The 25,604-nt window shown below is 38.2% G+C and overlaps 1 protein-coding gene and 1 long non-coding RNA gene across 10 annotated transcripts in view; both read left to right on the plus strand.

Annotated features, from left to right (window-relative positions):
* Positions 1–17,509, plus strand: part of ctdp1 (CTD (carboxy-terminal domain, RNA polymerase II, polypeptide A) phosphatase, subunit 1) — a 32,030-nt gene extending 14,521 nt beyond the window's left edge. The window contains exons 12-13 of one of the 2 annotated variants that reach the window (XM_008331363.3): positions 2,201–2,433; positions 15,903–17,509. In XM_008331363.3, the coding sequence (XP_008329585.1) occupies positions 2,201–2,433; positions 15,903–16,068 (399 nt within the window). In that variant the 3' untranslated portion in view covers positions 16,069–17,509. The remainder of the gene's footprint in view (positions 1–2,200; positions 2,434–15,902) is intronic. The other variant, XM_025065028.1, reaches the window with a different exon arrangement.
* Positions 17,510–18,568: 1,059 nt separating this feature from the next.
* Positions 18,569–25,598, plus strand: LOC107989957 (uncharacterized). 8 transcript variants are annotated; one of them, XR_003052614.1, is made up of 6 exons: positions 18,569–18,663; positions 19,531–19,773; positions 19,902–20,044; positions 20,593–20,702; positions 24,963–25,066; positions 25,174–25,598. It is a non-coding gene; the product is annotated as an uncharacterized LOC107989957 (long non-coding RNA). The 8 variants fall into 8 exon arrangements; XR_003052610.1 differs by having other exon boundaries at positions 20,548–20,702; positions 24,963–25,598; XR_003052609.1 differs by having other exon boundaries at positions 24,963–25,598.
* Positions 25,599–25,604: the final 6 nt, after the last annotated feature.

Raw genomic sequence — 25,604 nt, forward strand, 5'->3', positions numbered from 1 at the left:
ACCGATGCTACACCAGATCTATATTTTTGACAATTTTTAAAGCTTACATTTTTAAATTTTTAAAGCTGTCAAGTCCATTCAGACAATTTTTTGTGAATTTAGACTATAAAAATAAGATTGACTCGACTCGACTCACTGTCCTTGTAAAAAAACACAGCTGCATTGTGTAGCAAACAAATACACTTTTGAAAGACGTTAAAAGATAATCTCAAAGTTTGGGCAAAGTCAGAAGTGCAGACGTTAATGTAAGAGTGTTACAATGGAACGGAGCAGTTGCAATATTGTGTTGTCATTTATTTTCTACCGTGAAGGAAAAACAGAGAAACACGTGTGTGTGTGAGGCACAAGGATATAAGTACAAACCTCGGGTTCATATCAGAACAGTCACTTCAGTTTGATTATTTTTTCATGGTCAGGTCGCTGCAGTTCTCACTGTTCATCCACAGCAGCATTTTTTCACATCTGCCATCTGTGTTTCTTTTTTTAACCTGCTGTAGCAGTCTATATGGCACCAGCCTTACCCACAATCCAGCACACCATTTTTTGGCGGGGTGTCCAATATACCATTCTGTCATCACAATTATATGTGTTGACTTTAATTTGATTTATGGACATCAATACAGATTGAGACAACATGACACAGCAGAGAAGTACCTTTTTTTTTTTTTTTTTTTTTACTTTTAAATATGTGTTTCTTTTTCAATGTCTTTTAATCTTTCACTGTATCATCAGGTATTATTTTTAATTTGGGGTAAAATAATCAAATAATAGGATGGTATTTAAAACAAATCTTGACATTTACTATTATATAAAATACTTTTTAGCTTGGTCATTGCAATCTTTCTTGTTATTAATGTCACATTTTTCTTTCTAATTGATGCACAGCTTATCCCTCACATCAGGGGTGGATAATTAGGTCAGTTGATTGGTCAGTCGGGGTGTTCTGGATATGTTGGAAGAAAAAAAACCTGCAGCCACAGTGGCCCTTTGTGCCCAGGTCTGCCTTAGATGTTAGATTTTCACTGAGAATTTTTTATGCATGGACAATTTTTCCTGACATGGCTCAAAGCCCATGTGACTATTACCATCATGGTGGTGTAGTGGTTTGTAATGCAACACTGCCTGAGGGGGTTAATAATCACAGTTACTCTGGTAGCAGCATCAATGAACAAAGATAACATTTGCTGTGAATGTGGACTCGACTGTTCCCTTCTAGTAAACCAGATACCAAGGATATTTGACTAACTGCTACGAAGAAAAGGTTTCATTGTCTGAGTGTTGAACTTGGATAAGAAAGCAAGAGAAAAGATGGATATTTATTATTATATCTTATCTTATTATGTATAGCTCACTCAGTAATTTATTATCCTCATTTAAAATCCATTCATAAAACAGCTGAGCTGTTCATGACCAGTGACCTTGGAATTGTGTAAATGGTGAGCTCTTGAAAAACAAATTAGATGAGCTGGAGCCAGAGTTATCAGTTTGGGCTGTTATTGCAAATGGAGATTTGAGTCTGAACTCTTTACCTTTGCCTGAGGCGAGGTTGTTTCCTCAGGGCAGCCATCTGATTTAATGACTTTATCTCTGGAATTATTGTGTCTTTTAAGGTGAAGCCAAATAAATCAACCGTGGTTTATAAAACGCTTGACAATTGCATTAGTTCACTGTGGTGTTTTTGACATACATATTTAGTTTTAGTCTTTTTTTAATTAAATTTTTAATTAGAGCAAGGATAAGTGAATGAACAGTGGAATTACTGTGCCAGGCGTTAAAATGCGTTGAAAATTGTACTCACATTAAACTTCAGAAACAGATGTACAGGCGTAACGAGTTAATTAAGACAGCCCTAGTCCCTGAATTTAATACGTTATTCTGTGCTGCATTGGTTGATGTTACTGAGCAAGGTTCCGCGGCTGATCTTAGATGTAATAACTTTTCAAAGTACAGTATAGTAGAATATTGAATCATTCATAAAGGAGGAATCACCTCTCTGTTCTAATTAAATGCTTAATTAGAATTTGCAGTGCACAGGGTTCCGGCTTGATGAGATTATCCTTAAATTACATTTCAGTCTTTTTTTTTAATAGCTGTGAATTAGCATTGAATGGGTAAATTTATTTTTTTCAACATTTTGTGCAAAATAAATTCCCCAGCTGATGAAGCTCTTTTCTAATATGACAAAAAAAAAAAACAACAGGTGGACGACATCTTAGGTGAAGAGAGTGACAACGAGAGTGAGGGTCGAGGGAAGGAGAAGCCAGGTAATGAGGAGGTTGAGGATGAAGAGGAGGAGCAGCAGCAGCGGCAGCATCAGCATCGGACAGAAGCTGGAGAAACAGAAGACACTGTGCTTATTCCTCAGGTGCAGAGCGTGGAGGAGACATGTCTGACACTGTCAAGGGAGGCCAGTCATCTGGGTGGTGTATCAAGGTGAGACACCTCGTGTCTAACAGAGCAAAGTCATTTTATTTCGTTTTCCTTATTGACACATAGCAGTTTTACATCATAAAATTGCACTCGGTGGCTTTGAAAATCCCATGCATAAATACACTTAATATTGACAGGTCATAATCCTATTTATTAGTTATCATTACACAGCCCTTTACGAATGTAGCTTTGCTGAAGGTTGACAGACTTGTCTGTTGCCATGGGGAGTAATTCCGAAAGGCTGCCAAACAAGTAAGGAACATATAAGAGTCTCTTAGTGCTCAAGGATGTGCCGGGGTGCCATTGAGAATATATTAGTCACCAAAACGTTCTCTGCAAAATTATACAAGAAAATTGGAGAACAGAACAGTCTACATGTATTTTGTCAGGCACTAATACCTCTTAGGTACTGTAATCTAAAATAGTACAAAAAGCACTGGATACCTGGGTATGCGTTTGCAAGTTGTTTAAAAAAAAAGTGGGATATTGACATGGCTTGTTTCTGTGTGTTGTTTGTCAGGATTTCTATGAAATTCAGATTTAATTGAGGATATTGTGTTCGCTTCTTTTGAGGTTGTGAACCTGTCAGAATATCAATCTACAATAGATCAGTTTTTTCCTCCAGAATTTCTGCCTTTTTTACCCTTGTTTCTCAGATTCTCGGTGCTTTAAAGTGGGAAAAAAAAACAAAAAACTTTTCCTACCATTTTCTCCACCCCTGCACTTACTCCCAGACACCTGTTTGCGGTTGTAGTCTCGGAATTTACATCCTCTGGGGCTTCAGCAAGAAGCAGCAAGAGGAGTGTTTCCGTCTACCTCCTCCTTTGGGCCTATCAGTCTCTGTGTCACCTGCTCTGCCACGTTAGGTGGCGACTAATAAGACGAGCCAGAAATACACTGTGCACAGTGTTGTTTACTGGTGCTGTGTAGAAGGCAGCTTACACAGCTAGATGTGGATGATAGTAAGTTCTACTCTGAAAACATCGTGGACGGTGGGTCACCGAGGGATCATCTCCAGGAAAACAGCGATATAGGCTATCCACATCACAGCTTACACTACTACAGTCGTGGGTGGTACTGCCAAAATGTGTGTCAGTGTAGTTGAAGAAAACTTTCCTGTTCATTTTTGTTTTATATCGTTCATTTTTTTTATAAGTTTATAATTATTTTGTCAAATGTAGATAAGTTCATCCTTGATGCGATGATGGCTCACAGTGAAATTATTATTCTGTAGTAGCTATAAGTTAAGATAAGACGTCCTTTATTCGTCCCACAGTGGGGAAATTCACAAAACTTTTGCATAAAGAAACTTAAAAAAATGTAGTGTAGGCTTCCACGCTGGTTCTATCTCAATAATCCTGTGTGCTTGATCACTTGAGGTGATTCAAATGACACTGCAACGTATGGAAACCATTAAACGGTTCAGTGATATTTGCATTGTAAAATAGATACAATAGATGACCTACTATTCTTCTTCACACCGTCAGCATGTTGCTTCCTGCACCCAACGATCAGTTAGTCGGCCAGAATTGTTTTTTTTAAAACAGACTTTTTATCAATGCGGTGAAAGTGTTGTTGTGTTTGTAGTCTTTTCATTGTGCTTTCCATTAAAGTGAGTCGTGGGTAATCATTTTATGAAAACCATTAGTGAGCTGCGTTGGCAGCTAATGCACTAATCAGGTCCCCTGACATCACAGTTCCAGGCAGTATGCAGCATGTAAAAAGAAGAGCAGTTATCGGCATTAGAGAGTTACAAAGTAGCATCTCAGATGAAACGAATGTAACCAGCACAACCAGTTTCTGTCTAGCAAATTCAACTCTGAAGTTTAAAGCAATAAGTAGATATAACAAAATATAAATATAATTGAATTGTCTGCAGTACAGACCATATATTGTAAGAATTGAATCATATTGTGCCATAGACTTACACAGGGTTTAATCAGTACCCCAACCTTTAATATATGTATATAAAATGTTTGATTTGAATGAGTTAATATGTATTAAACATTTTCAGTGTGGGTAGAAGTGTACATTGGTGCACATATTAGATGAAAATATATCAGTAAATAGGGGATGTTTACATCTCCTGCTATTGAACTCGAGGTATCTCGAGGCACCACTGTATGCACACGGCAAAGCCATTTCCAATGTACATCAAAGTACATTTTTGGTCATTTCATTAATAGTGACATTCAAACATGCCGTGTTTTAAATGTCAGATTTAAGTTGTAGGAAAGAGCTTTCCTTGAATTTATCTCCGTGGGTAAGGGAAATATGTAGCAGGACTTAACAAGGTGCATGAGTCTGACACCGAGCTCCGAGCTGTCTGCCACACCGCGTTAACATCATTCTCCAAGCTGAAACTGAAAATAATCGTCTGTGTTGTTATAGTGGGTAATGAGAGACGGTAAATGTATAGAAGCCACTGAGTTGCTTCCTGAATTAGATGCGACTCTGTGGGACCTTCAGGAGCCAGTCTAAATCGTTCCATTCTGTCAGACTGCATCCTAGGCTCCGGCACTTTCTGATATTTGGCATAAAATAGTCGTCCATCTGTTGCTAAGATACCGTGGTGATGTGAATGTGTGTGTGTTTTTCCTCCACTATCATTCACTGTCTGCCACTGCCTTTCTTTCTTGTGTCTGATAAAGTAGGGGGGGAAAAAAAGCTGTCATTTCTGTTCTGTCTGTTCGTTCTACGGTAAACCATCATCGCAGCATCATCACCGCGTCTCAAAGAGCAATGTTATTTACACCTAGGTTTTCTCGTTATCTCCCACATATTTTACCATCTGTAAACAAGACATTGACTTTTTCCATTTTCTTCATGTTAATACTTTCCAGTATATTGTGCTCTCTGATGAAACACTCGGCCTATAATAGAAGATGGAAATCTATTGTGTGATGACAGTAATGTTAAAACTGAAGCTGGAGTTGTCATAAACATTAGAGAAAAGTGATGAGGAAGAAATAAGCCTTCTGTTTGATTTCAAGCTAAAAAAAAAAAAAAAAAAACAAACAAAAAAAGATGATGTGAACAACTAAGTAGCTATGCTATTCTTCTATTGTTGGGATTTCAAAAGTCTGAACTTGAAAAGAAGCTTTACTTTTAATTTTAAAGCCTATTGCTCTTTTCTGTAGTAGATGCAAGTATAATATCTTTACTGAACAGGAATTTAACAAAGATATATATTTCAGATTATGCAAAAGAAGGCTCCAGAAGGCTTAGATTAATTGACAGTATATGTGGTGGGCTGACAATGTGTCTTAATACTGCATTACCAGTGTATTTCCAAAGTCTGTCCTCTAGTTTAACCGTAGCCCGAGGTGTTTTTATGCCTGACCAGATCGGACTCCATGGCTGTGTTTTGCAGTTATAGTTGATGTTAATTTTAGAGTTGTTAATCTTGGCTTACATCAGCTGTTTTTCTGCAAACAATGTGCAATGATGAAATCCTAGAATACTTAAGATCATTTTAAGAGGTTTTTATTACAGCAATTTTACTGTTTTTATACAGCCACTTTAGACTCTAAAAAATATATGAACTGGAGTTTTTGTGTCCAGTGGAAAGGAGAAAATGTGACCGACTCCAGAAGTTTGTTTTTCCACCTTACTCGCTGTATAAAGTTTTATGTTTTGTGGTGAGAAGGAGCTCACTTCTGAAAGCTTGTGGCTGAGTGCTTAATGGAGCATGTCATTGTATTGTGTGGATGAGCGGCTCCGTCACAGAGCCTCTGAGCTTTTAGACTGCATTTTAAAAACCAATGATAATGAACTGTGAAGTGAACTTTTTGTGACTTTTGTGCCCCGGGAATATAAGAGCGACCTGCTATTTTATTTTATTTTATAAGCTAAAAATACAATTACTATGTTTCACATATATATTTTTTCAGCACAATTTTAGAAATAAGTTTAGTTTATTGTTTTAAATACAACTTTTTAACTCCAAATCCTTGTGTTCGCACCTCCCTTTCAGGATGTTCAGTGGGCATTAAGGGTCACATTTTCCTCTGTTGGCAACAAAAGTTTTATCAAGCCTAACATATGCTTTAAAGCTCCCTCTGAGCACAGCCCAGAGAACGAAACAATCACTGCATCCCTCCTAGAAGGAGAGACTTGGCCTGTCGCCTCCTTGCTTGACTATTGGCAAACTATTCTCTTTGCATTGTGACTGCCTTCATACAGCAATATTGATTACACGCGTAGTTTTGCAGTAAAAAAGTTATTTTTTGATTGTAATTAAATGTAGGTTTTTACTAGTTCTGTCCTCAAAATTATACCTTAGGACGTTACCTGGAAATAAAAAAGACCTTAGGGATAGCAGTTTTTTCTGCCGAAGCTCAGGAACATTACACTCTGTTCCTGTACATAGAGTCCTTATACTGCAGGTGCAGCGTCAGCTTGTTCCACCACGAGCCGTCATGGCTGTTGTTCTTAACTAATAATTGTTTTTACAAGTGAAAAAAGTGCCTGCAGGAATGTGTCACATAATGGTGCATGTTCGCCTTTTCACGACGTTCTGTTCTTGGTGCAACAGCCATGCACAAACTGGAGGCATATTCAGAAAAACCTTTCCACCAAAGAAAGGCATCGCTGCACAGCGTGCAAGAGTTTTGCCTCGGGCACTGACGCAGGCATGTTCAGGTATGTAGTCCACATGCTGTTGAAGCAGTATTTGTTCTACGTTGGATCTGCCTGAATTATTCAAGCTCGCATGTCCCATTGTTCTACATCAGATGTTTCTTCATACATTCATAACAGGGAGTTGTGACCCTTACATACATATGTATGTACTTTTTGTTAAGTAGAAAGGGTTGGTTAGCAGGTCAATTTGTTTATTTATCTTGATGTCTCAACATTGGGATGTGTTTGTGGTCAGGGGCGACATTGAACAATATCAGCGCACCAATAGAGCTGGACCAGTTCTAACCTCTTGCAGTCCCTCTATTCACTCCGCTCACTCACTCCACACACATCATTAACTCAGATTGCTTTGTTCTTCTAAAGTCCTGATTTTCCCGCAGGGCTAAATGGAAGGCTGATGAAACCATTGGGGCTGATTGCACCATTGTTTTATTTGGTCATTTCAGTGCAAGACCCCAAAGAAATCACTTTAAAGAATGCAGACAAATGAGTCACTCACTGTAACTCCAGACTGCAAACACTGCGTTTTCCATTCTGTCGTCCTCCAGGCTCCAAATCACAGACTTTCTTCTCTAAACTTCTGACCCTACTCTCTGAGCTTCTTTTGGAATTTTTCAAATTGCACCAAAAACATCTGAACTATATCTGAATTTGTCTGTAAGAGGTAAACCTGACAAGCTGCATACACAGATTTTTTTTTTTTTACTCCTAATGCACTCTTTGATCCCTCTGCTTTCAACCTTGCCCTTTGAATCGGCCTGTGAAGAAATGTCCGTCTGTTTACACTTACACCCATTAGACTTGGGTCTCGCTGATTAAATGATGAATAATTTTAATGAAGAATGTCATCAGTCTTAATGAATGGTTTGTGCGGCGCAGTAAATCATCGTACTTGACGGTCAGCATCTCATCAAGTTGAAAAGCAGCAGCTCCCTCACTGCTGAGCCAGAGTGAATCGGTTCTTTTTTTAATAAAGAAGAATGACAGCGAACTTTATTTGAATACACCTACGTTTAAAAAAATATGTTTTACTTGCATTTCACACCATAATCCTCTTTGTTATGGACTATGGGTAAAAAACATGGGAGCTGCAAACTCTATACCTGAAGACAGCAGAGCAACCAGTCACATTAGTACCATTTAAATGGCAAAATCCCGTTCATTTTTATGAATCACAACCTGAGGATGATTCAACTTTTTTTCTGTGTTCTGTGTTATTTGACAAAAATGAAATAATATTTCATTATTGCTCAGTTGTTTATACTCTGTGTTACTTCATCATCTTCTATCATTCACTTCCCGGCCCTGTCATGTTCTTGTCCACTTCACAGCTGCCTTGTCTATTCTTCATCCAGTCTTTTTTTTTGTTTTTTTTTTAGTGGAGCTCACTCTCATGTCTGGCACCTTGGTCTATTTACTGGGTTTTACAAAAAGTATAAAGACTCTATGTTCTCATTAATTGTATGGCCCTTTTTAGTGCTTTTAGTTATGCAGCGCAACATTTTGAATCCAGTTGGGTTATATAACTGTCACAGGTGATAATTATGCCTCTCAAACATGGGTTATATAATAAAATATGATGAGTCAAAATAATTAAAATTTCATATATCTGTGCAACCACCACACCTGTGACAAATCCATTAATCAACTTAAGATTCTTAAGATGCTTCTGTAGACAACAAGAACTTTATGAGCTTCTGCAGCAACTTTTGATTTTCCTCTCTCCATCTCGTGGCCTGTATAACCCTGATGTTCTGTGCAAACTGAAATCACTCGGTCAACTTCAAGGTTACATATATTTGACAGTGCCTAATTGTTAGGTTCATTACACTTTATGCGCTGGTGTTTTTACAACAGTTCATGTTCTAATTTCTTTAATAAAAACATAGAGGTGGTTGTTTCCCTGCATGCATCGTGAGTTCGTTTCTTGAGATTTTAAATTAGAACGCCAGGCCTCCAGGGCCCTGTTGCAGATAATTGTTTTTCAGTACTGGCTGATACCCTGAAGAGTGTGCTGTGATGGCAGCATATCGCTGCAGTATGTTCACATTTGCATTCATGTTGACTGTTTTTCCCAGCTTGGAGATAAATGCAGCTTTGTTGCAGTACCAACTCCTTCATATCAGCCCTCACCGTATATGGTAAATGCATAATATTTTAACAAGGACGTGTGAACTTTTTTTGTGCATACAAGGGAGCTGCTGCTGTTTGGCTTTGATTATGTGATTTGTCAGGCACAAACACTCACAGCGTTAGTCAGCAGAGTTGGTTCAGTGAACACATCCAGTTTCCTTTTGCTGTGCTGAGTTAGTATTCCATCAAAGTGCAGCGTGAAAGATACGCCCGAGTTTGAAAGAGTCGTTCTAAGGTCAGCTGTCACAATTTTGGAGGTAGGGTTTATGATCTTGTGCTATATTTTCCCTCAGGCTCTGACCACGTCCACGTTTAAAATGTCCAATTATGAATATACTTTAAATATTGGCACTCAACTAAATGTCATGAGACAGTATGAAGTCAGGCAATTGCAATCCTGCAAATATTTCACAGTAAAAGAACTGACACATTAAATACTTCTTGCATACAAACAGACCAAAAGAAAAAAGAAACCAAAGAAACAGTTGCTGAAATGATTGTTTTGCGTAGATCAATGGTCCCCCAAACCCCCCGGGCTGTGGACAGGTTTGTCCAGAGGATAGAAATGACTGTGACCAAGACTTATTTTAGGAAAAGGAAGGATCACAGTTTGATATAAGTGTGATAGAAAGTGCATACAGGTGGATTATGTCACCTGAGAGAGTTAATAAAATTTAAAGTGGTGCCAGTGGAGAGGGTAGCAGGGCAGCAGAGAGTGATAGTGTGCAGTATAACAGTGGACACTAAAGTGGAGGCAGGTTAGGGCAGAGCCTGGAACAAAATTTTTTTTTTAAAAAGAGAAGTTTGTGGAGATAGTCGGTGAGAAGCTTTTAGATGGATGGTAAAGATCATGGAAGGTGCTGAGGGGGAAACATTTGCCCTACAGTGGATGGTGTCACTCTAGGGCAAGAGAAAGGATAAGGGAAGTTTGTGGTGAAACGATGAAGTAGAGGACATTTAGCCAAAGTAGATAAGAGTACAATGAGGCCAGAAGAGGGAAGCAGAGGGTGACTTTTATTTGAGTGCCTGGACTCCCATGTTGTCTGTCCAGAAAAATTCTGGCTCTTCCACAAATGTAGTTTGTGCCCTCTGACATAGAGTCAAGGTTAATGTGGTTTTGGACTGAGTAAAGACAGTGGATTTGTTTGACAGAGAAGAGTTAGACCCCAGAGAAGAATAATTGATTTGTGAAAGAGGAAACCAATGTTTTTTATGGTTCTGGTTTAGCAGTAATTTAAATCTAATGATGCACATTTTTTAATTTAAAAAACTGTTAGCTGTGATGTCTTTATGAGAGCAGACTATTTAAATCAGTTACTGTGTATTTTCTGCTTCTGAAACCCTTGTCTTTCTTGACAGTGATGTGGACGTTAACGACGTTTGAAACAGTGTTGCTGTTTAGGTCGTCCACGTGTCTTTTATAATACAACCTCCTCTGTAACACCCCGCACCATATTACAGTATTGATACTTTATTTAATGGAGTTTGTCGTCTTGGCACGTTTACAACAGCATCACACTATCAAAGCCTGTGGTTTAAGAGAGTGTTGAGTTGTTCGCTCGTCCTCAGCCCTTGGGGCTCTCTGTCAAATGTACATTCTGTTGTGTCTGATAATGACGCCCGTCACCTGAATCCAAAGAGCTCATTTGCAGAAGCATCGAGCAGGAAAACAAAAGAGTACCAATGCAGTGAAGATTGAAAAGATATTGACAGCCTTCAGTCCGTTCGGGCGCCTGCTGCGAGCACAAAGGTTCTGCTGCTTTGTGTTACGCTCAGTAGAAGCAGCGCGGAGAAAAATAACAGCGGCCCACTGTGCTCTCTGTTCCCAGTAAACACAGCTCAGCACTGCGAGAGTGGTTTCTGAGTGTGAGCAGCGAGAACGGCTGACTCAGACTTTTCACGTTTATGTACCGAGCAGGAGAGAAGAATGCATATGTAGGAGAAATTGGAGGAGCGAGCGATGTGACCTTTTTTCAGACTCGTGTCTGCAAGCTGGTGACGCTGGCAGTTTTTCTGTTTATGCCCTTGATTCGGATTGATTTTGCAACAAGCAAATAGATTCACCTCAGGAAAAGGCTGGCCTGCTGATAACCATTATCACCCTCCGTAGATGGGAACAAAGAAAACCATATGCAGTAATTCTCATTTTTATTATGCAATTAATTCTAAGAGGCCTGTGAAATGATTTGAAAATTTAAATTTGATTAATCATAGGGTAGCTGTGGCGTAATCATAATTAATTGTGATTAATTGGGAAGTCAGTATTCATAATTTTTTTTTTATTGCTGGAACAGCAATAATATGGAAAAATATGAAGAAAATGTGTAATAGTGTAACTCAAGACGGTCTGACCCAAGCCAGGGGTCCGGCCTGATTTGGAAGCCTCCGTTAACCAATGCTTCTTCAAATCTTCCCCAAAAGTCTTCACACACACAGATTTTCCTGAGACTGCACTGCATTCAAAGTCAAAGAAAAATACAAACAACACTTTAAAAAAAAAAAAAAATCACCTTTAAACCTTTTAATCAATCCATGGAGGATGCAATAGTGATGTAACAGCAGGAGCTTGAAGGTTCATTATCAGATTATGCATTTTTAAGAAAAGTTGCTTTGGGTTGTTTTCTCTCCTAAATTAAAAAAAAAAAAACGGGGAAATAGTACGACTTTTGTCGTCCAAAAACTCATGGCTAAAATGATGTGGATTATAATGTGTAGTCTTTCCTGACCCTGACATTTGCAATTCTGCAACTAGTTTTTTTGTATTGATACTTGAATGTAAACCAATAGTCTGTGTTTGAGAAAGCAAACATAACCTATTAGCTTTATTGCTCTCTCCACTTGTATTGAATCCTGATGTGTTGACCTGGCAATGAAGTGACAGGAGTGATCTTTCTTCACACTAATGAGATTGAAGTCAATAGTACACAATTTTTTGTCTTTAAGTAGTAGCAGTTGTTGTATTATGTAAATCGTAGTATTAAAAAAAACAAAACAAAAAAAACACAAAGTACTATCTACTTCCTCACTAAACGTCTAGAATACTTGGCGATAAAATTCTGTCGGCGTGAACCCTCTCTTCCCATAAACACACCTATCCATCATGTGGCCCATTGGAAACCCATTAGAGTCAGAGGGGATAACTGTTGTATGTTTTTATGGTTCATTATTCTAAAGACGTTCCCTAATAAACAAAGACAAATTTAATCAAGTTGCTAATGTGTTTTTAACTATATCGAGTATTGAACCATCAAAACTGTTTTCTTGCTACACCAAACAGCGGGAGTTATTAAACTGTCTTTGTCAATAAACAGCAGCCGACAAAGGCAGGATGAAGAGAAGAGTGTCTGTAACAGTAAATCCAACTCACTGTAACAGTTGGTCTGCTTCCTGATCAGACTCCTGATGAAAACAAAAGAACACTCCAGGTTTATAATTATTTTCTTCAAAGATGTCAATAATGGTATTTGGAGTTTTGATTTTTTTTTGCTGTGAGTATTATATATAGCTGGTTTAAAGTTCTGGAGGGATAATGTTAATATTAGTCCGTACTGCGGCTGTAGGGGTCGTCTAAGGTGAGAGATTTCAAAGTCTATTTGATATCCTCTCAAATATCTACCAGGGATTTGTCCCTGAGCATCAGTGGGTGAGACCTGAGTATTAATGCAGTAAATCAACATCTTAATTACCTCTCTGTTCGACCTAATACTAATTAAAAAAGCACCTCAAGGAAAGACATATTTTCCTGCTGCTTCGCATGCATTCCATCCTTTGTGATATTTTCTCCATCAAGGACTAATTAGGTTCATGAAGATACATTTAGGCAGTGTTTCACATCAATATCTGCACAAAAACAACTCCCTTACCTCGACTGACCACAAATCCATTTCATTTTCCTGTTAAACTTTGAACATATACAAACAGACCTGAAGTTCATACTTCTAGGCTTTGGTGATGGAATCATATCTGCTGAAAATCCAAGATTAAAATGCAAATAAATTATTTAAAGTTTTCGGGTGAACGCCACTCCTGGTAAAGATGTTTGACCAGTCATACAAAGCTCACTTGATGGGGTTTTATTGTTTGGCAGATCTGAGAGACAGACATGAAAAACACAGCAGGGACTAAAGATATGTTTACACAAGTCTACTGGAGCATGGAAGATGAAATCCCAAAGCCTGAGCCTGGAATATTACACACTGATCTGGTAAAAAAAAACAAAAACAAAGGTCGGTGTGTTTTAGAAAAGAAATTTAATTTCCTCACAAAATGCACAGATTTGGTCTTTGGGTACAAATCTGTTCAGTCAGTCAGTTAAGCTGTAAGTGGTTGCCAGGCAGATGTTTTAATTTTAAGAGTAAAGCCCTCATTTACAGCTACCTGTCAATCAGCAAATATTGGAGAAAAAAAAATCTTTAAAGCTCGGCTGGGTTTTTTTTTTTTTCATACAGACTAAAGCTTATTGCACAAAAAAAATCAATACTATAGACTGTTCTGGTGAAGTATTTGAATTTGTTAGTTATATTCTTGTAGCCACATATACTGACAGGCAGAAAAAAAAGACATTTTCTTAAACAGTACATCTTATCAGCCTGCCACACATGGAGCTAAATCCACAATGGAGGGTAATATAGATATCTGAGCATCTGAGTGTGACATGCCCGCTGCAAAAGATATGGGATTATTGGAAAAAAAAAGGAGCTTGGAGCAATGATTCAGGTCATTGGTGGAGCTGATTATGATCTGCTGCTTAAGCAGTTTCAGAGCAGTATTTTGTTGGCGGCTCCTTTCACCATACTGGCTTCCATATTTGACCAATATGGATTGAAAACGACTAAAGATAGTGGAAGGACCCCACATTGATTTCAGTCCTGGTCAATTATCAGCGTTTAAACTGTGCGGGAATGCAAAGAAGGTTCGAGTCCGTCAGGGTGGAGATGGTTATCGTTTCATTTATTAACTTTCTCATCCTTCCTATGTGCTCCGTTTTCCTCTCCTATCGCACTTTGTTTGCTCCATTTGCCTTTTTTTATTCCCTCAGCCCTGCTCTACTTCTTAATGTGAGCAGAGTTGTCAGATGCACTTGAAGCCTTTTCATCATGTGTCCTCTCCTCCTCCTCCCCCTCCTTCTCTCTCCAGCTACAGTCTGGGGGATCGTGTGTTGTCACTTCTCACTCGGCAGGGATCGTTCCTCGGCATTAAGAGATTAAAGCGTGGTTGCCATTCAGTTGAACTCTGTCCCATCGTAATGCTCCCGCGGGCAGCATCGGTTCCGCACCGACTCAGACAGACGGTCCTGATGCAGTTTACAGTTTATATAACTTATGTGTTTGTATCTCTAATGAGTCATCAAACCATTCTTCTGTAGCACATGGAGATAAAAATCTTTTAACGTAATTAGCTCAACATCAGTGTAATGACACATTCAGGGCAGATTCCAGTCTCACCATCAGGTCCCAGCGTACACTGTGTCAATTGTCAAGTTTCACCGATAGGTAAAACTTCTGCTAATGGTGATTTTCCTTTTCTGTCGTGGACAGCAGATTTAAAGTTATCTTTCTTGGCTCTGGGACAGTCTGGCTCTTGGCTCAACTCGTTGGTCTGTCAACATTTCACAACTATAGCATCCCTGCCACTGGGAACTACCACTGCGGGTTCAATCCTAAAATATACGTTGTCAGCAAAGTTTCTTTTAAAAGTTGTACCGTGGGGGTCTTTGGTTTAAAAAAAGCCACATAGAACCGGCAGTGATGCAATAAAATGAATCATATGCGAATGCCATTTTAAGCACTGTGTAGGCAACTGTGCAGCATACATGGAGGGGCTTCTTTTTTTGGTTATTTACATTTTTAAAAATGAGTGTTAGGTTGAATTTAAAATGCAAAAATGTAAAGTAGAGCAGTAAAGTTCTTGCCTTTGTTTTCCCCATTAAATGCGACGTTGCCATTCACTCCAGACAGTGGCTGAACATACAGGTGAAAATGGCCTTGTTATTTTCTCATCGTCATTAAAGGATTCATCAATATTCAAGCTTTTCTTTTTGGTCTGTCATCACTTGCCCACCACCGTGCCCTGATGTAATGGCTCTAAAAAACTACACTGACAGTTGTAAAGGTGCTGCACAACTGCAGCACACCACAAAGGCTCCCCTCCCACACACACTCGTCCACCACAGCCAACCGCAAGGTCCGCAGGGCTCCGCTCGTATCTGCCCTGTCACCATGCCTCTCCACTTAGTGCGGCTGACATCTGACCTTTAATGAACTCACACATAGAGCACTGCTGCGGGGAGGTTAGCAATGCTGTCTGACAGCGGTGTGGTCTAATGAGAGCGGCACTGGTGGCGGAGTGTGTCAGACCTCCTCAGTAACCGCACTGCCCTGCACACCTCATTAGCATCATGCTAATGAGCCACTCCGCAGGAGGTGTCATTGGAAAGCAAAGACAGACAGAACAGAGGAATGGTCTGTTTACCGCCACGTTAAAAAAAAAAAAAAAAAAATCCTAGACCACTTGAATGAACTTTGAGCATTTCTGATTTTTCTTCTTTGAATCACTTGGCTCGACCGTTGTTTTGGCAACAACACTAAAATTCCTGGGTCTGTTCTAAGGTGAAACTAAACCTCCTGGGATATATTCTTTTTAAATATTCCTTTTTTTAAGATGACATATAAAACAAGGCTGTGTTGTTTTCCCAGGGGCTGTAAACGTAAGCATGAAGAGGCTAAAGAGGAGGAGGAGGAGAAAACCATGCTCTCTGCAGACGAGTCGTCCAAAGACTCCAACGAAGAAGAGGAGGGCAGCAGCTCCGAGGCAGATGAGATGGCTGCTGCCCTGGAGGCAGAACTCAACGACTTCATGTGACGTCTGAGGGACTGAGGCCCGGAAACAGAGACAAAAATGATTTCAAACCCCAGTTCCGGTACTTAAAAGTTTATTTTTCTGCTTTGACTATTGACTGGAAACCATAAAAATGAATGTCCTGTACAGAAAGTCTTACTTGTTGGTTTGTAAATAAAGGCTTAATTTTTGTAGCATTGATACACAGTACACTGACCTTTTTGGTATAAAAGCCTTTTATTGTGACATGAGCTGTCGGAGACGTCGGATTGATAATTTTGAATTTACCGTTTTCTACTTCAAGTTTTTAAATTAATATTAAAAGAAGAAAAAAAATGAAAGTGCAGTTATGCTGGCCGTATTTGCCAAAGAGTTTGGACTGAGATGAGGAGACGTGCAGCTAAATGTTTTACATTTTTACTTTTCTTTGGGACATTTGTTTTTTTGTTTTGTTTTGTTTGTTTTTTTTTTTAGGGTGAAATAGTCAACCAGCAGATGATGACATTTGAATGTGTTTCCTCCAGTGGGTTCTTCCTCCACATTTGTTGAATTGATGCTAAAGGAGCCTCTACTGTTGGTGAGGTGTCACTCATTAGTTAAACTACTAAAGTTTTAAGTGTTCTACATTTGTACTTGTTCACAATTTCTAGTTCAAGTTCACAAGTTTATCGTGAAATACGTTTTAGACTTTTATCCTCCGAAAACACACACACTGTTCACACTGTGTGTTTTAAACGGTAGCTATGCACGTTCGAATGATTTATGCCGGAGTTTAGCTCCCTCAGATCAGATGCATCGTAAAATCTATGCTCAGTATTTACAAGTTTCATCTTGTTTCATTCACTCTGTTGTTGTAGCATTAAAATATAAGGATGTAATTTGTTGGTTTTTTTTTAATTGAAAGACATACATTTGTTGAAAATGTCAGATAAAAAAAATACCAAGTTTTTGCTCTGATTTGGCTACAGACAACTAAACAGTCTTATTCCACAAAAAGCATCTAAAATAAATTATTTTTTTGTCTTAGTGGTCTGACACGCAGGCTGGGGGCCCTATGTTTAACCACAGTCCAGTCCAGTTAGTGGAGGTTAACTGCACTTATCTTATTTTCATAATAAGCTTCTCTGTCCGATCCATTGAAAATGCAAACCTAATGATGTGTTCATCCTGTGTCACAGCAACGTCTCCTCTTCTTACTGCTGTCGTCTGTTTGTGTTCGAAACCCAAAGCACTGACACTGTTTTTGTCTCATTTGTTTTTCATTTAGGTTTTAAAAGTTAGGTGTGTGTTTAACACGCTGTGTCAGGAGATGAGGTGAGTGGTGTGTTTAAACGGCATCATTTATCCTCAGTTGTCACTGACCAAACATTTTCTTCGTGTTGACTCTCTTGTTCATGTGTTTGTATATTTCTTAACTGGCCTGAAAGAACTACTTTGTTAAATAAAGATGTTTGTAAGAAACCAATCAGAGAAATAATGTTTCTGTTATAAATCACTTTACGTAAGTCTGGTAATTATAGACAAAACCATATGAGAGGAAGTCCAAATTATAAAAATGTTTTTCTTTTTTTCTTAATACTTCTCGAATTTAAATGTGGGTAGCCTTTAAAAAAATTATTGACAATAATAGGTTTTCCATTTTCCTAAAAACATATTTTTCTAAATCTCTGCCTATAAGTGCTTTGGTCAGCAGATGGACACTGGCTCTGACTGGTCTCCAGAAGAAGACGATAATGTAGATGAAGTACTTTCTATTTCCCTGACAATAAACACTTATCATATTTCAGAAAATGTCCATTAGCCTTTCGCCCGGTCTTCTGTTGTGGATTGTAAACACTGCAGTTTCAGTGTTTGCCATATCGCAGGACTTTCACCAGGACAGGAAGTAGTTAATGGATCCTACGAGGTGAAATCCACACCAGAACCATTAGGGCTCGGGTTCTGACTCATTGCCCGCTTTGATACACGTGCAGATGAGAAAAAGAAACACATTACCTGGAGACAAGTAGTGTCATTATCAGAGACACAAGTCATCAGTTTTACAATTTGACACACAGGTGTGAACACAGGAAAAAGAGAATCATTTACAGGCATAAAGATTGGAGAATTTTGAACAACCACCAGCTGTTTCTCTAGAAATTGTAAATTTTAAACACACGTGCATATTATGTCATTTGTACTTTGTGATTATCTTATTTTGTGAGTTCTTACAAGTCATATTATAATATATATTTTTACATAGATGTGATACTTTTAGCATTTTTGGTGTACATTATACATATATATGTTTCATGTTTTTGACAATTTGTGTTGTTTCTGAATTGTTTTGTTTTTTGTTTTGTTTTTTGAGATCCAGTTGTGTGGAAAAATAACATGACAGTAAAGGAAAGTATTTAAAAAAATTGTCAAAGCTTTACTTATTTTATTTATTTTTAATGATTTGTTAACTGAGCCGCTATGTTTAACCTTTTGGCCGGAACTTGTTGAATGGGTGGCACAAGATGAGGGCACAGGAGGACAGGCACTCAGAGGGCACCTGTTTAGGTCTTCCGGGTAAATTAGTCAGGTGACCTGAGGCAAAATACGTGCTGCAACAATTAATGATGCCTTTGCTGTCAGGTAAGCGATTCTAATGGAAAACGGTGTGGAAGTTGGGGATACAGACGTTCGTCTGGTCAACGTGTGAAGTGGGGATAATGTCAAATGTGTTTGAGATAGCCACCAAGTTAATACACCTTATATTGCTTAGTTACCTTACGTAAGTAATTCAGTGGAAGTGTATAAACATGTAAACAGTGTCAGCGTAAATTGACCACCAATTTGCCCAGTGACATTTAATGATAACTGCTGCGTTGTCAAACATACATACAGTATACATGTAAAAAAAAAAAAAATACGCACGCCTTCGAAGCGTATTTTGTCTAAGTGTGTAACGAAAAAGTTGCTAATAGTTTTTATAAGAAGAACATTTTAAATATTCCGTTTATATGCATTGTCTATATTCTCCTTTTAACAATAAACGAATGCTATTACATATCTTCATGACGGTAACATCAATATTGTGTTCTAATCATATGTATATGCCATTTTAATTTCTACAAATACATGTGAAGTGGACTGTCAAACTGAAGTGTATACACCAATGTTTTTAAATTGTCTTAATGTAAACTGTGTGAAGCCAAATGTGCTAAAATTCAAAACCAAAAATTGCCATACTGATTACAGTGAATGTGAAGCCCACATTATTACAGAATATAACATTTCTTAAATGTAAACATCTCTGTTTTAAAAATTGTGATGAGTTTATATATTCCCTTTGTGTTTTCCATTACTCTCCCCTATGAGTAAGATTAGACAGTAAGATTAATACTGTTCTCAACAGTGAGTGACAGCTGGTCCCACTGGTTCTTTCCCAAGGACACGTCTTGGATGTCTTCTGTGCTCAGTAGGCTTTTCATCTTTTGTCTTTGTCCCTAAATATGTTAGTTCTCCGACGTGACCATTGAGCCGTGAAGCCAATTAGCCGCCCCATGGTGTGAATTGTCAGTGGAGGTCAGATCTTTGTTCTACCTGAGAAGCCATGACAACAGCTCTCTACATGGGATTGATTGCTCTGGAGTGTGAATGTACCGAGACAAACTGATAGAAGCTGTTCGTCATTCTTTCACACAGTGAGAAGAAGGCACTGTGAGGCACTTCACCTGATCTCAAGCTGAGGTTCACATTACAGTAAGTCGTCCAACTACGTAGCTGGTCATTTGACGTCAACATTTCACTTCATAAATCACTCATATTGACTTTATTATAATCAAAACACCAACTACTGTTGTTGACAACAATGATTGTATTCATTTCAGGGAAACCTGGAGGAATGGCAGCTGGAGACATGGACGCCCTGTCCATATTGACCACGCCTTCGTAATAAACAACTGATAAGGACTCGGTGACATCAAGTGACAATTCAGAAGAGGACGGGAGCTCACCGTCCAAACATGTCAAGGTAAAATCACCTGGATTGTCTGATAATCGGAATCATGAAGTGTGAATGATCTGTGTTAGAACAACATGAACCCAGTGGAACAATATAAAGTCAAACCAGCATTAAAGCAGGTTAAATAGTTTTTTTCGAAGAAGATTAAACATAATGTATACTGTATGTTTGTCTGAATATGATGCACCCAGGGCATTCTTTAGATTAGATCAGATATGATTACATCAGCAGAGATTGTATTAGTAAAGATCTGATTTAGATTTGATTAGCAGACATTATATTACATTAGTATAGTTTATATTATATTTGATTAGATTAGAGTAGGGTGTTCAGACAAAATACTTTCCATATTTCCTGGATGTACTCCCTCATTGTCAGCTCCATCCCTCAGTTCCTGTTGCATTATTAACAAGAGAGAAAGCATTAAAAGAAATTATTGGCCATTTGTTTGTGATAACAATTATATTATGTTGTAACACATCTGAGAAACACACTTTACATTTTAAATTTAGCTGAGAAGACAGCTGGTTTGAACCAATTTGTCTTTCTTGATGGAGGTATTCCAGTTTCCACAATACAACAATACGCTTGATTCACTCTGTGCCCAGATGTTGGCCCGCCCCCCACATTGGGGACCACTGCAAAAGTGATCAAGACACAACAGAAGGTAACGTCAGCATCCAGTATCTGTTCTATCATTAAACGTGTACATGGTACACACTGCTGGCTGCACAATCTTTCAAAACCATAATGAAATTGTTTAGTTTTGCATTCCCAGTACAAAGGTGAGGTAATCAATCATGTCCAGTGTAGGTGTCAGTATAGATAGCCGTACCAGCCCAAAGCTGCATAATGTACAGTGATGAATGAAGTTAAATGTGCAGTGTGACCACCAAGGGGCGTAGTCAGCATAAGTGGTACCGTATGTTCCTATTCAAAAGTCCACTGTAATCATGGTAGAAGACTGCTTTAAAAAACAGGTCGATACACAGTTATTATTTGAATTAAATTATAACGTCTTCAGAAATGAATGACGTACTCTGTTTTCATAAAATATTCAAATCTATGAGGCCTAGAGCTGAAGGCCGGACCAGGTCAATGACATCAATAACCACGTCAGTAGATTGTAAAGAAAAAAAAAACATGTTGATGCAGATAAGTGTATTTTACCAGGAGACTGTGAGGTTTGGATGAGATGCTGCAGCTCATGTTGAATTGTTCTCATTAGATGAGAGGATGGTGTGAAAGGCAGAGAGTTCCTGGTGTGATAACAAGCTTTTGAACATGCAGTACCTATTTTTTCTTTTGAAAAAAAAAAAAAAAAATCAACAGCTTTGCTTTTGAAACTCTAACAAGGTCTTATTGAATATAATAAACTCAGGGCTGATGGAGTCTCTGGTATATTAATTTCAACAGGATGTTGTGATGTGAAAAGTTAATACTTTGAAAAGTAAATACAAAAGCCTTTTGTACTTTTGTCACTTGGCGCTGCCGAGTCAGTCTGGTATTAAACCGCAGTAGGAAAGTGAGTGGATGTAGCTCTGTTAAGACACTGAGTGTACTACCTGTTTAAAAAGTCATTATAAAACCAAATCAATCCTCCATGCACTGTACCTGCAGACTGGAGACCCTCAGCATCTCCCTATTTCTGCAGGCTGCCCTAGTACCTTATTACCTCAGTCGACTGTAGACACTCTGATCTTGTCCTCTGTATCTAAATGTAATTATAGCCAATCTACATCATTCATACGCTCTTGCTTGGAGAGTCTGAAGTTGAAGCCTCCACAGACTTTGTGAAGCTTTCCGCAGTGTGAGTAAAGAGTGTAATTCAACTAAATGGATGAAAGGTGGAATTATTGGCTGCATAGGGAGTGTCTTCCTGCCCATGTGTTAAAATGTGTTTAAATTTTTATTGGCTTTTATTGGTTAGTATGTTATTAAGAAATTCTTGTTCTGTCAGTTGGATGTACTGCGATAAAACCTAGGTGGCGCTTTACGCTGAAGAAGGCCTTTACGTCCTTTGGTTGTAGCACATTCAATGTATTGAGTACATTTGCTTTATTTCGTTTGTGTTGTTTTTTGGGCACTTTTTATCCTTTATTATGGCTTGTATATTATAAGTCAAATGTCAATGACCCTCGTGTATTTGCTTTCAGCACAAAAAAAAAAAAATCAGCGTGATCCTCCTTTAAGAATCCCGATGACTGAACGTTTCTTCTTATATCCAGGTCACATGTCTCTCACAGGCCTCATCAGCATTTATCACTCCACAGCTCTCGGCTCCTGAACCATTAGCGACCAAGAATATTAATCAAAATCCAGCACCTCGGCTAATTTCCGTAGCTCCAGAAATGAAGCGCAGCACTCAGAAAGACCCTGGGTATTTTCGTCCACAGTGGTTGGTTTCTGCAGTTTCCTTTTTAACATCAAAGGCTCTTTTTGATTACATATTGTGAAGGCAGATTTTTCATGGCTCAATGTTCCTATTATGCGCTATTTATGTAACAGGGATTTTCGAAAACACCACCAGAGCTTTGCGTGGAATCACAGCGCTCGACTTAAACGACTAAGAATATCTGCTACGGCATGTCTGTTTGTCCAGTCATGAGGCTTTACTTCTTTTCCCAGATATATGATAGATGGTTATCTGAATATATGAATATGTTTCCCCTTGTTGATTTATGTTCCTTGAGAAACATGGCAGGTTGAGACGGTTAGGACAGAGAGTGAATATATATGGAACAAAGGATGTTATAGATGGAGTTGCCAGGGAAGAGGAGAGGAGGAAGACTTCAGGAGATTTGTAGATGTTGTGATGGAGAACATGGAGATGGTCGGTGTCAGAGTAAAGGTGATGAACCCTGAAGTTGATTTATTCTCTTATCTTGGAGCAAGATACATCTTAAAGTGTGGTATTTATGTACTCATAATACTACCTTATCATACTGCAGTTTCAAACCTGGGTGTTTTCTGTAGTCTCTGCTGACAATCTTGCTGTGACTCTTTAGAAGCATCATCCAGTCATAGTACAAAAAAACCCTGCTCCCCAGTTGGCGTGTTTCTGCCCAGTGACTTTTATTATTGACAAGTGTGATATTTGTGCCACTGATATGTAAGTATTCGCTCACTGATGTGCATGGCAGCCTTCTTGACAGCTTTTTGATGAGACAATTCTGTTTTTTTGCTCTTTGCCTGCGGGAAACAGGACTCAGCCAGGCATAACTGACTCACAGCTTATTTCCTGCTTTTTCATGAGTCTCTTCCACATGACCTTTAAATCTGAAACACATCACGGAGATGAGTGAAATCATGAGTCATGTCTTACATTCATGTGCTCGCGCACATTTTGTTGGGCTGATGTCCATTTTCCAGAGTGAAATGAAGTGTTCAATTTCCCTCCTACCAGTGTTTTTGCAGTGAAGAGAATCAAAGTTTTAAATTAGTCTTAGATTAAATAGTGTAGCTTTGGCACAAAGAAAATGAACATCTTTGGTTCTGTAACAAAACACAAAACTGTGTGACTTGGGAAAAAATAAATAAATAACAGAGCAACTTTGATTTACAGTCTTCATAAAACCAGTGGCCCTGAGCTTCGTGTTGTGCCTTCGTGTCGCAGCGACAGAAGGACGCATCCATTCCAGGGTTAAGTAATCAGAAAGTGGCTCGAACAGGTTATTATTACTCCATCAATTTAAGTTATCCTTTCTGCTGAGCTCTGATTGCCCTCAATGTCAGCAGTGGTTATTGGTTTATCATAAAAGAACATTTTATGATTAGTACAGTCTGGTTAAATGCAGCTTTGTGACCTGTGTTAGTTTTTTGTCAATTATAAAATCAATGTTTCTGACGTTAGTGGGTTAGATCTACTCCATCGCTGTCTCGCAGGGGTATAATTTGATTTATTATTTCTCTAAGTAGTCAGTACGTTAGTAGACACGGCCAAGCTAAACCGATGCGTTTATTACGTCAATGGGTTTGTCTTCATCTTTCCAGTTATGGAGTCAATCACACAGTGATTTTTTTTTTAAGGAACAACCAATTCATGTTGCGCAGCACTTGTACTGATCTATCCAGTATATTAAGAGTGTACAACCATGCTCTTAATTCTGCACCGGTTGCCTTTATTTGTTTGGGGTTTTTTTCTTTTCTTTTTTTTTAATTCCTAAAAAGCCATGTTTCATTCTCATTTATTTATTTATTTTAAGCGTTAATAACATTAGGTTTGGTAACAAGCCTGGAACTTGTTTCCTCTCTCTTTTAAGTTGTTACTCAGTGAACACCAAAGCCACAAGGACATTAAACCTAATGGCATCTTTCAAAAAAAAGAAACACTTTTTAAAATGATCTAAGTCTCCACTAGTAGACTGCAATCCTGCTAGATGCTGATCTTATAGTGTGTCCTAATGGCCATGTAATTCAGGACCATCTGGTCAATACACTGAGTCATTTTCCAACTGGATAATTTTGTTTTCCTGTCCTGCCATAAAAGTAACTGTCCTTGTTTTAATTAAAAAAATATATATTTATAAAAATATGATTATATTACAATTATAGTTATTTATAATTATAAGTGTCACAATTATATTTTTTAAAATTAAAGAATAAAAAATTTAATTCACAAAGATGTATTGTCAGTGAAAATGATTGAATGGTGTCCTGTACAAAAAGCTTAAGGCTTATGGTTGTTACCATATGTGATCATGCAAATAGTAAATTAACTGTATGCCATTTTTTTCTGTCCTTTAGATATAATGATGAGAAATGAATAATAATAAAAATAGTCTGTGTTTAGCAGTGATGATAACCTATGGTCACTTTTATCCAGGAAGACAAATATAAATTAATTTATTGCTAAAAAAAAAATAGACAAACAAAATAAATACACGAATAACTTTAATTTTTTTTTTTTTTTTTTTTCCACCTACAGATGAATCATCCTGAAAATGTCCTTGCCGCTCTGGTGGGCCTCGTTGTTCTGACCTGGATTTAAACCTCCTCAACTTGGTGCTTGTTCAGAATAAAATGGCATCGGTAAAAAGGAAGAGAAAAACTACTTCCAATTAAATTAATTTATTTGAATCGTTCAAAGCCTTTAGAGTCAAATGATTCTGCCATTACGGTTCATTATTACCTTCCAGGCTCCTGCAGTGGAATACATTTTTCCACTTAAAGGAAAAGCGGTGCAGCAGGTAAGTGGCTGTGAGCAGACACAGGACTAAATGTCATTCACCATCTTTGGCTTTTGTTTTGTTCTTAGATCACTAATGGAACGGCCCTTTTTTTTCCCCTAAACTTTTCAAATGACAGCTGGGAACAAAAACATATCCTTCAACACATTCGGCTCAATCCAAATTGCTCCAATCGTTTGTATTTGTTCCCTGTAAAATGATGGAAAAATGGATGTTAAAATTGATGGCAAAGAAGGTCATTTTAGAATGGAGGGGGGAAAAAAACAGTGAATTCACCTTTAGCACTGTTGTCTCACACAGTATCTATACCAAACAAAAACTGCCTTGATAATGTAATGATGAATATAAGGTTTTTCTGATAATAAAAATACTGTAAACAC

Source organism: Cynoglossus semilaevis, chromosome 18 (assembly GCF_000523025.1).
Source record: "Cynoglossus semilaevis isolate Cse_v1.0 chromosome 18, Cse_v1.0, whole genome shotgun sequence".
In the NCBI taxonomy this organism is placed as follows: Eukaryota; Metazoa; Chordata; class Actinopteri; order Pleuronectiformes; family Cynoglossidae; genus Cynoglossus; species Cynoglossus semilaevis.